The sequence below is a fragment of the Copidosoma floridanum genome, unplaced genomic scaffold (assembly GCF_036245765.1).
Source record: "Copidosoma floridanum isolate Cflo_tuat_1 unplaced genomic scaffold, Cflo_Japanese_pri ptg000006l, whole genome shotgun sequence".
Taxonomy (NCBI): domain Eukaryota; kingdom Metazoa; phylum Arthropoda; class Insecta; order Hymenoptera; family Encyrtidae; genus Copidosoma; species Copidosoma floridanum.
Window position 1 is genome coordinate 17,335,837 of NW_028321883.1, and position 11,651 is coordinate 17,347,487.

The 11,651-nt window shown below is 31.3% G+C and overlaps 3 protein-coding genes across 4 annotated transcripts; 1 reads left to right on the plus strand and 2 right to left on the minus strand.

The window, feature by feature from the left end:
- The first annotated feature begins 4,920 nt into the window (after positions 1-4,920).
- ND-B15 (NADH dehydrogenase (ubiquinone) B15 subunit) lies at positions 4,921-5,953 on the plus strand. Its single transcript, XM_014353834.2, has 3 exons — positions 4,921-5,169; positions 5,591-5,731; positions 5,814-5,953. The coding sequence occupies exons 1-3, from the start codon at positions 5,026-5,028 to the stop codon at positions 5,880-5,882; spliced, it is 354 nt and encodes a 117-aa protein (XP_014209320.1). The 5' UTR covers positions 4,921-5,025; the 3' UTR covers positions 5,883-5,953.
- A 78-nt stretch (positions 5,954-6,031) lies between these two features.
- On the minus strand, positions 6,032-7,083 carry LOC106639988 (trafficking protein particle complex subunit 31). Of its 2 annotated transcripts, none has more exons than XM_014353832.2 (3): positions 6,830-7,083; positions 6,423-6,753; positions 6,032-6,369 (listed from the first exon to the last, which is right to left on the minus strand). In XM_014353832.2, exons 1-3 carry the CDS (start codon positions 6,994-6,996, stop codon positions 6,271-6,273), a joined length of 597 nt encoding a protein of 198 aa, XP_014209318.2. In that variant the 5' UTR covers positions 6,997-7,083; the 3' UTR covers positions 6,032-6,270. The 2 variants fall into 2 exon arrangements, with proteins under 2 accessions (XP_014209318.2, XP_014209319.2); XM_014353833.2 differs by having other exon boundaries at positions 6,444-6,753; positions 6,830-7,080.
- A 184-nt stretch (positions 7,084-7,267) lies between these two features.
- Positions 7,268-11,313, minus strand: LOC106639982 (tRNA (34-2'-O)-methyltransferase regulator WDR6). The gene is made up of 13 exons (XM_089598497.1): positions 11,247-11,313; positions 10,984-11,161; positions 10,736-10,912; positions 10,519-10,660; positions 10,214-10,438; positions 9,720-10,146; positions 9,511-9,651; positions 9,038-9,435; positions 8,777-8,959; positions 8,150-8,664; positions 7,664-8,073; positions 7,415-7,580; positions 7,268-7,342 (listed from the first exon to the last, which is right to left on the minus strand). The coding sequence occupies exons 1-13, from the start codon at positions 11,311-11,313 to the stop codon at positions 7,285-7,287; spliced, it is 3,087 nt and encodes a 1,028-aa protein (XP_089454623.1). The 3' UTR covers positions 7,268-7,284.
- Between the last annotated feature and the right edge of the window lie 338 nt (positions 11,314-11,651).

The following is an 11,651-nucleotide window of genomic DNA, read 5'->3' on the forward strand; positions in this document are numbered from 1 at the left end:
TTTTTTAACTGCGTGCCTATCAATGTGTGTTACCTGTGTGTTGCCAAATTTAGGATTTAGAAATTAATTGTCAAAAAGGTTACTGAACTTTAAGACTTTAAGGGTTTTTAAGACTTTAAGGGATTCTTTTTTATGTCAGAGTATAATTGAGTGTTACTGAAAGATATTGATTAAGTGTTTACAAGAAATGCTTTAAAACAAAAACCTATTAGGATATTTATTTACAACTAAGTAATCAAGTATATACCAAAAGTTTTTAAAATAGAATTACAAAAAATTTTTGTGTACATTTAAAATATCTTAATCAAGTGAACAAAAATAGATTATTAGCAAGAGTATATGGCTTTCTGAAAATTGACGAAGAATATGTTTCAAAATAAAAAATTAAAAAAATAATATTTAAGAGAGTTATGTATTAGTGTGCCTTAGATATTACTCCAATCCATACAAATGCGCGATTTTGTTGTAAATAGATTTGAAGGACGTATAAGTCACGTCAGTTAAGTATCGAAAATTTGGGTAGATAATATTATTGTTTTATCTAAGTTTTTGCTATAAAGAAGATTTACAAATTTTTTTTATTGCTTGCCGGCTTGTGACGTGAATGCGAAAAAGTTCACGAAATTATAATTTAATTGTATTGAAAACTAATTGAGAATTTAATAAATACGGCTATACATTAGCCTTATAGTTCTTATCATAAAAAAATCAAAATTTTTTTAGACTAATACAGGTAAAAAGATGATTCAGTTAGATTTATTTACGAATACGTTTTAAAACGATATTATACAATTGAGAATTAGAATGCGTTAAAATAATTAAAAAACACCAATTAATACTGTTAATATAAGTTCACCACATTTTTGTATACATTATGAAGAAATAACAATAAGTCTGACAACAATGTGATCCCTAAAGTGAATAACAAAAATCATGTAATTGGGGAAAAAGCCAGATATATTAGACAATACTAATGTGACTATAAATTACAATTAACGTTTAATCTCAGAAATGCTGTATATTATATTCAAAGGTCAAAATATAAATCAGGAAAAAGATGTATGCGACTTATGTAATACTTGAAAATTTTTTATATATGTACGCGTTTACTCAAGTGTGAGTGCCAACGCGCGACCGTTTGTGTGTTATTGTACTATGTGTCTATTTGTATAAAATTACTAGTCTTTGCTTAAATTTGACTAACCCTCTTGGTTGGACACCTTTTTTAGTCTAACGTGCTTGTGTTCTCCAATTTAGTGGTATCTTGTGAAAACCACATTTCTGAATTCTCATAGTAACTTTTTTCTTTTTTTTTCTCGTGGACCGCGGTACACTTAGGTTTTTTGATAAAACTTGAAAAGATCGGCACATTAGTCGACGAAGTGTTACTGGAACTATAGTGTGTTTCACTTTATCATTTGTCTTAAGAAACAATTAATTTTTTATATATTTTATTTATTTAATAACTGTACGTTTTGTCATAAGCTTTAATAAAAATTTATAATAACCAGACAGTTAAAAAAAAAAATTAAGTGAATGAAATTTTACCAAAAATCATGTATGGGCAGCGTGTCACCATTTAAATTATCAACGAAAATAAACTGAGTGAAAAAAGTAATAGATTACTGATTTAGTTATACCTCCATTATTTTATTAACTTAATAAATAAAAAATGACTATTTCATTAATCTCAGGCTTTTCAACTATGACACAATATAGTTTGACTACTTACTCCTTTGTTATGATAGATGTTTGGCATAATGTTCTGAGGATACATGATAGCTAAGAATCAACCATCGCAATCAACTGATATCTTTTTAATTATTTTTAAGAGGTATCGAATGTCATCATTATAAACACACTTTTATGTCAAACAATTGTATATAATTTTTCAATGGATTCAAAACATCTATTTAATTAGCACAATGAGCTATTTTAAAAAATTAATCTACATACTCAGATGCGTCATCAACTGTTTTTCTAATTATTTTATTTTAAAGAATATTCAATGCTTAGTTAAACTTAACTAACTGGTCTACGTCAATATTTGTATGAGCAGTCATTGATACTTAAATAAAATTAGGTACGTATGATTTCGTACCTCTTTGTAAACAAAAAAAAATAATAATCAACGTACAGAGATTTAGCATCAAGTGTATCAAACTGTTCTTATAAACCAAGTTATGATAAGCAAAAATGATGAAAGACCGTTTATGTATAACTGTTACAAAATGTATAAGATTAAAATTATGAGCCATACATAACAATGATAAGATTAAAGTCAATAATAATAATAATAAAAAAAAATAATAATAATCATGTTAACAATAATATTTATAAGTACAAATAAATCATGGTACATTGACTATTTTTGTCTTCCTATCAACTGGCTGTTTATTTCAGAATGATGACGTCTTGACGTTATTATAACATTAGAATCTATAGGTAATTCATAAGTGAGATATGAAATGTTAATTCTTTATTCTGCTGTCTCATAAATAATTATTAAAAGGGCTTCCAGATTATGTGATTATTTGAATCGTAAATTCAATGAATAAGTCACCAATTTCAAGATAAACTCATCAATAGTTGTTTCAAAATTGTATTATGTGTTCCATCCACGTTTTAAAGTATTTAAATTTAAAAATTTCTGCTTATCATTTTCTATAAACACGTGCATTGTTGTATGCGATCAAGGACCTAAAATTTCAAGGAGACACCATTTGATCAAAGGAGAAGTTTTAAGTTTTTCCCAAATATCACCCCCGCCCCTTGTGTTGATTGCAGATCACTTAAAGAGATGGGCATCGAGATTAGAAATTGGCCATCAGGGATCGAGGGCTTAGTTGTAGAGCTTCACAAAAATACAAGTGCTCGTGTGTGTCACTGACCCGAGTTGACCATAGGGAAAAAGGGGGTTTATACCAAAGAGTATATTATTTACTATTTCTTAGCGTTTTGGGACAAAGTTTTTTTTGTTTAGAGATTTCGACGGCAACTGTAAATATTAATGCGCTTAGAAAACTTGCAAGAAATATTAACGCATTTTTTGCAATGATTACGTACTACATTGTTGGTTTAAAAAAAGTACGTAACATTTTGTATGGCTTGATGAATATCGGAATTTATAAATATGTGATGTACTTGGCATCTCAGAAACAAATCTTGAAAAAACTTTCCCCAAATTTTGGTGAATGAAGAAAAATTTTTATACCTGAACATCAACGTTTAATAAGTTAATGCATTAGTTATCGCGACAAGTTCTCTTTTTCTCGCCTACAGTAAATGAGCTGGGGTTCGTAATAGATGCTTGCCGAACAAGTTAAATGTCGACGATGGTGAATTACTCTAGAAAATAAGATGTTATGAAAAATTTCAGTTTCAGAACCAAGAGTTAGCAGCAGTACTTTACCTCAAAAGAAAAAGGTTTGATGTAACTCTTTATCAAGCAAGAAGTTCTTTTTACGATCCAAAAGGCTATCTTCGTTTAAATATTTTTTAATATCAACATGGCGTTCATTTCAAGTCTAAGTTGTATTGTTATTTTTATCTTCAGTTCCAGATTTGTGACTAAAACATGGTTGAAAAGTCATAAATAATTGCAGTACATGATTTTAATCGATTACTTATAAACTCAGGCAAATTTCAAGTTTTTCCAGCTCCACACACTGATAATCTAAAGATAAAATGAGAGCCTATGCGGTATACATAATGTATTTCAACAAAAATACATTAAACCGTTGTAGAAAATACAATCAATAATTTTATCTTCAATTTCTAGAAATGATATAATACATTTAATTTTGCTGTACTCATTTTGGTGCTCGAGTAGTCCTTGATGTTTCAAAAAATTAAAAAAGAATGAATAGCTTTGCAGTGAGCCAGACTTTGCAATTATATGATAAATATACATATTTAAAAAGTTAAATATCGTAACAATTATTCTGAAAGTGACTTTTATAATTCAATGCTATGTACGAAATTGCTTGAGTTTTTTTTTCAATAATAACTACTGATTCATATATAGTACACTGTTTAACATTATACATTGACATTGTACATTATATTAACGGTGTGTCTGATAAATAACGTTTATGTTTACAGTTAGATATATTACAAAAACATTTGAGTTCAAAGCGAAAGTAAAACAACTCATTGATGATTTTCTAATGTTTCAAAATACTTATGTAGTGAGATTTGAAAGTCTAAGTACTTAGAGTCTTTAAATATGCTGGAGTTTGAATTATTGCTTTATCAGGCTCATTGCTAAAGAGCTACATTTTTTTAGAACTTCAAACTCTGTATTTACATTTCAATACAAGGTGGGTACACGATCTGGGCGATACGTTACGAGGGAACCGGTGTTTTGCTCATTTGTATTTGTTAACAGCTTCGAATGAAATATTTTGCAACAAACCACTAGCGAATGTTCTAAGTGACCGGACTACTCATAAGCTTAAAAAACAAATACTGCTCTTTGATCGTAAGAAGTTTAACGATTTTTAAAAATTACTACAGATTTTATACAATCCGGTTCATTACAGCTCATCCGGAAGAGTTTCAGTGGCCATCGATGAGTTCAAAAATGCAAACGGAATGGTATGTATGGTAAAAAAAGGGAAGAAAAATAAAATTTTAGATTCAGAAGGATGATGTCTAAATCATCTACTATTCCTGAATATGTAGAGTTTAAAAGACTCGTATGAAAGTATAAGAGGGTTGGATGTCTTAAAAGTGTATAATTCATAGAGTTGCAGAGGTTAAAAAAATAACTAATCTTGTCAACTCTCTCATGAGCTGTGAAACGTAAATTTGTTTTAAAAAAACATCCCTAGGTAATCTACTTACTAAAAAGATGTATAAAACCTACCATGTACGATACTTGAAGTAAACTACTTACCTAACGCGAGGGGCCAAAAAATTCGTCTGCTCTTGTTCAGTCGAGGTTGTTGTTATCAGTGCATGCATGTAATGCTGCAGATTCTGCAGATTTTGCGAAAGTCATAACATCCAACATTTGTAAAAATGACTCACAGAGGATCTGATATACACGATGTTAACGCCGAACAGGCCGAAATAATGAAATGGAGAGCTGAAAGACGCCTGGTACTGAGAAACCAATACCTCAAGGAGATCCACAATCCTAATAGTGGACCTGACGGTCATATTGTAAGTTTTTCCATTGCGATGTAACCTCTTGTGTTTACTTTATCTACCCTTTGATCTGTTTCTGTTGCTTGCATTTTCTCGTAGAAAAACAATCGTACAGTTGATAGTTTTTCATAATTTCTGTCAGTTTGATAGTTCTCTTTTGGTTCCGCTGACATGATTAGCATGCCATGGCTAGTTAAATAATTTCATTTTCACGTCTATGCTTTTTTCTTGGCCTATTCAAGTAGTAAATTCAATGTTTATTAAGTTTCTCTGAATAATATGTAAACAATACTACTAGCATTTTAATTTTAACAAGTATCTGGGTATTGTTGTTTTAACTATTATAATGTGCATGATGATGTGTTGAAAGCTGTACTTGATCAAGTTTTTGCTAATTGCACCAAAGACTATTACTTACCTGTTGTTTATTTTCTAGTTTGATGAACAAATATTCCGGCAGTATGCAACAATCATGGGAAAAGATTCCCTTTATAAGCCAAAACCAAATCACTTTTTAAAAATCGCAGCAGGAATACTTGCATTTTACGCAGTTTTTAAGTTAATTCGAAATGATAGAGTAAGTTGTTTTTAAAAGTTAGTTTCTTGTACAACCTCCAATGAAAATTGTGAAATTTAAATTGAAAAACTTTGATTTGCAGGACCGCAAAGAACATTTGTACAGAACTGGCCAGATAAGTTACAGAGACAGAGAATTTAAATTTGCCTAAGAATTCAATTTTGATTATTAAGAAATTAAAACAAATGTAGATGGTGTACAATAAATATTGGAACGATGTTATTCAAATGTAATTTTCATTGCTTTACTAAATAAAATATACATAATTCTTTAAGATATGCATGATAACTTCTAAGAAAGTAACTTCTCAAGTTGAATTTATTAGCAATAAAAAAAAGTACAGTACATAGTAATCTGTCTCAGAGTATGTATGAAAAAATATAAATCAAATCGTTATTCAAACAGTTATTTACACTTTATGTAACACTTATATAACGTGATTTTTCATACTTTCAATCAATCATGGAATTAACTTAAAATAAGACTAAGAATAAGTAATATTTATCTATTAACTTTGTCATTGTGCTTAAGTTTACTTATTATCTATCTTCAAGTTGCTTATCCCGTGCGATCACAGCATCGTCAAATTTGACCATGTATGTTGTCCCTTTATGCCAATGAGCAGTAACTTTTGCAGGCTGAAACCAATTTCGTCATTAAATCTCAAGTAAATGTATTAACAACGCACTACCAAAGATTCAAATGTACATACAAATCCACAATCACACAATACAGCTTCAATGATCCCAGCAACAAAAGATGCACAGTTCAAGCTTCCTTTGTCCTTGGGCACCGAGATGTACTTATTAACCAATGACTCCTTTTCGATGATGTAGTACGTTCTCTCGTCATCGTTTGCGTGCTCAAGCTTATCCGCTTCACGGCCAAACAGAGATTTCCACAGTGTGCTCTTGATAAACAATAAAATGTTGAGGAGTTTTATCTCGCGTTTGCTCCCCTTTTCTCTGACCACCAACAAATCAGTCACCCTGTGGCCCACTTCGGCTCCCATTTCGGATAATCTTAGGACAAAAAAAAGATAGTCTCTTTTAATCAAACACAAACGAGTACTTACACATTTTGGTTGAGTGAGTTTACTTGTTTTGCAGTTCAGGTACGGTGTAAACTCTGTTTTGACAGTACTGAACCAGTTCAGAAAAAAGGAGGGCATAGCAGCTGAGGCTCACTTCTCCCTTGCCTTTGCTCAGTGACTTGTCAAGTATACTAGTTCGAGGCCGAATTGCCGATATCGTAATACTTGACATTTTTATGAACTATTGTTCAATTCTGGGGACTGCGTCTAAAGTATTTGGAACACACAAACGATGCATGTGTCACATATACATAAACGCCATCTTTTTTTTTTGACATACGCTGACTTCGGTGCAGACGACGATAAATGGAGCATATGAGCGCGCCACAAGGCACTTGAATTTAAATGTTTGGGAAGGTAGAACTCGCAATTACACGTGTAAAAACATTTTATTAACTACAAATATTTAATAAAAATAGAAGTCTATTTACAATATCTGTAATGATTGGCTAGAGAACAATTAATTTTTCAGTAACTGGAATCCTTTTCCAAAAATACAAAAAAGATTGGTGATTGATCTGAAACAATAAATTGCTACAATCAGAATATGTGTTTTCATCGTAATTGTGAGGTGAAGATGCAAAACGTACTTTTGACTTTCACAAAAAGTAATGCCCTGTATGTCTGGTATGCTCAAAGTGTGTTCCTCTAAAAACTCTACTTGTACCTTTGACTTGTCACACGAATATTTGTGCACAACAAGTTTTTGATCTGCCCCAACGCTGTACAGTTTACCATCATCTAACATCTTGATACCTACGAAAGATTTTTTTTTTTTTGTATGTTATACAAAGTTTCAAGAGTCAACTAGGAAAATAAAACAATTGATAGATGCTTGCCTGTTATTTGAGCATAATGAGTCGAAGCAGTGTGCCAGGAAGAAACTATTTGAACTGATGGCACATTTTCTTTCAATTTAATAGTAAATGTTAGCAAATTAAGGCAATTGTCATCTCCACCAGTTGACAGCAGATATACACTGCTGTTTAAACATTTCATGTCAAAACTGTTGATTCCTGACTCGTGCAATTTTACACTGTCTCGTTCATTTGTAGCTATTTGTTGTATTTGTACTGTATTGTTTGACATTTCAAAGATCCAAAAGTTCAACTGTCCGTCAGTTGCTAAAGTTATGATGAACACTTTAGTTTCATGAACAAACGAGTGTACTTTTAATATGCATCTATTTTTGTACGAAAATGCATGGATCAGTTTTAATTCATTCAAATTAATATCGTAACGAAAAGCTCTGAAAATGACAAAACTTCAAATCATTTTTGGAAGAGTTCACATGAGCTTTGTTATTGTAAAATAGAGAATCTTACCTCAGGTAACCATCTGAGCAGGCAACAAAAACTAAAATACTATCACCATCTTCAGGATTTTTCATCGAACTGATATCCATGAAACGAGTTTCTGGATCAGCGTTGTACATGAGCTCTTTTCCGATCCAAATTTTATTTCTTTCCTTATCAGGCCCATGAAGCATGTGAGACAACAAATCCTTGCAAGATACATCTTCTTTTGAGAAGCCGTCTTTATTGGTTTTTACGGCCACCTCCCAGATCTTGAGCTGAGCTCTACCTCCTCCAGAAAATACTAAATGTTTGCTCGAGTTTTCATCGATTGTTAACTCAAGGATCGACATGCACCTGATGCTTGATAAATGTCCATCTAGAATTTGTATGTTCTTAAGGTTTATTTCACTCTCGGAGGTTTCATGATTCACGTAACTCACATGAAGAGTACAGTCTTCTCCACCAGAGAGTAATACACTTATAGTTTTCAATGGAGTTGGCAAAACTTTCATACAGTATATTTCTTTGGTGTGAATGCCGGTCTGAAATTATTGCAAATTCCTTGTGAACAAATGGAAGTTTAAAATAAAACAAAATAAGAAGTGAGTGTCCAGAGAAAAACGTAATAGTCAATCAACTAATTGCAGTACAAACCAGTATGGGTGGAACGAACATTACATCAACAGGAACTTCAACAGTGTGGACTTGTTTTTTTTGTATGTACACAAATTTGACAAATTTATCATTCATCACGCAGTCCCAAGACCTGTGACCTCCACCGCAAGGAATTTTAACAAAGATTCGATTAAAAGTCACGTTAAATATCACAAAATCCTCCTAAATAAGCAAAACGAATAGGTGATGGTTTATAATTCGTATGAAATTCGCATTCAAAAAATCATAAATTATCTATACCTCCTTAAATCCTAAAACATAATAATTGTTTCCATGGATCAACGGTTTGCTCACCCAATCCATAGGCATACTTTTTGAATACAAAAATTCAATAACTAGATTATTACTAGGAGAAAGCGATAATTTATAAAATTTAAGTGTCCCATCACGGCCAGTAGTAATGAGACTAGAATTAATTATTGTACATGACTGAACCCCGAGTCTGCCATGTATTTTCTTGTAAGATTGAATTGGACTCTTTTGCTCCAAGCATAAGTCATTCTTTGAATGTGATTTTTTATAAACAAATATATTACCCATCCTGTCTCCACAAACTAGAATATTTTTGTATTCACATGCTGATGTCACCCACCGCTCACGACTAGAGGGTAGTGTGTGCTCAGAAAGAATTTTGGCTTCTGTAAGTTACATCGTTATGAAAATGATTTTATCTCAAAATATTTTAAGTAAAAGCACAAACTTAATTCTCTTACTTTCTGTTGAAAATTGAACGACGTATAAAAGTCCATCAGCTAATGAAATGAGAATCGTATCGGCATTTAGCCATTGCAGAGAAAATATTTTGGAGTTTGTGATTTTGTATGTGTTTGTTTTTCCCCAAATGTTTTCAACTTCTAAAAAATATTAAAACGTTAAAAACCGTGAAAAAACGTAATTGGTAATAGTGAAACTAATACTTTACTTGAGTATAGAGTCACACTCCCTTGAATTGAGGCAAACGCTAAGGACCGTTTATCTAAAGATAACTCCATTACACAGTAGCTTGAAGAAAATTCAGGCAAATCATACACACGCACGAGCTGATGTTCTTTTTCAGAAAAATGCAACAGTCCGTTGTTTATTTTTAAATTGGCATATACCAAGATATCACCATTGTCAACATAAGTTACGAACTTAGGAACTACGTCTTTATTATTGTCTATTATAATACATTTGAAAATATTATTATAAATCCTGGACAAGGGCCAAGAGTTTACAAATCCATCTGCACCGCCTGTATATATAATGTCATCATCGGAAATATCAATACACCATATTGGTGCCCCTTGATGGGCCTCTATTTTATGTAACAGATTTCCCGAAAAATTCCAAAAACATATTCTTGAATCCTAAAAAAGTAGGGAAATGATTTTAAACACATTATTTTGGTATGTTTTTATATTTTTGAAATCATACTTCTCCTATGCTGGCTATAATATTTTTAAAAATTACAGCTTTCCAGACTCTTGCCAAGTGACCAAACATTGTTGTTTGAAGAGATATTTTAACATCTTCCCAATTGGCGATTGCTCCATTTTCAAGAATTTCGTTTGATATCTTCCATACTCTGACAGTCCTATCATCAGACGTGGAACATATAATATTGTTTAGGGGATTGTGTACAACTGAAAATAAAACTCCCTGGAATTACAAAATAAATGGAATAAATGTTCCATCTACATTGATGTACAATAAATAATGTATGCTCAATAAATTAGAACCTTGTGACCCTTTAAACGATGCAAGACCTCTGAGATTTGACTACTTTTACTGTCTACCTTCCATATCAGTATTTCTTGGAACACAGTCCCACTCAAAATAATTGCATTATCACAGCTTTGACCAGATATAGCTCCAGCATATCTGATCCATGATTAAAATATGTAAAGAAAGTCCCCATTTTTGAAAAATTATTGTGTTTTTATTGTAAAAGGATACAAGAGACATGCTTCCTTGCAGGATCTGCTACTGTACTCCTTTGTAATAAAGTCATAGTTGTAAATATTGTTGTGGGCAAACAAAACTGTCAATACATGAGCGTCACTTGCTGATCCCAACCATTCAGCACTAATGATCCAGTCACTAAATCTACTTATTTCACACAACTTTCTCACACTGGAATATGTAAATGAGTCAACAAAATAGATCATATTAAAACAAGAGCCTTTATGCATTTAAAGAATTACCTTATGGAATCATAGTTTATTTCATACTGAAATATGCATAAGCTTTTTCCTCCATAAACAATAAGTTTATCATTTGATTTGGAAACAATACCATGGATATTGTCTGGATGCAGAGCGTTTATTTTTATTTTTATTTTGTAACTTATCCTGTCGAACAAATAAAGAAAACAGCCAATCCCTGGTAAAGAAAAACATTATTACGATTAAAAATTACTTAATAAAAATAATAAAACTGTTAAAAATCATTTACAACTGGGACAAACCTATGAAAATGTAATTTTTTACACATTTTACAGCTAACACATCAGTATTCAAGTCAAGGAACTTCATTCTTCTCAAATTTTATTAACAGCTAATAATTTTAATGCAACAAAATTTTTGGTGATCAAGGATTAAATACAATTAACTTGATAACAATATTTTGAATGTTTCTAGTGTCTAAGCAAAAAATACTATATAACCTACATTGTAACACAATATTGTATGTAAACTTATTTACCACATTTAGTATTGTTAATTAATTATAGCTTTCTTGTTTTTAGAGTAACTTTTTTGATAATTTACGAAGTAAGCATATTTAATATAATTATTGATGACTTTATGTAATTACACAAATAAATGATTGTGTATCATTCGATTTATTTTAAATTATGCGCCAACACGAAAAA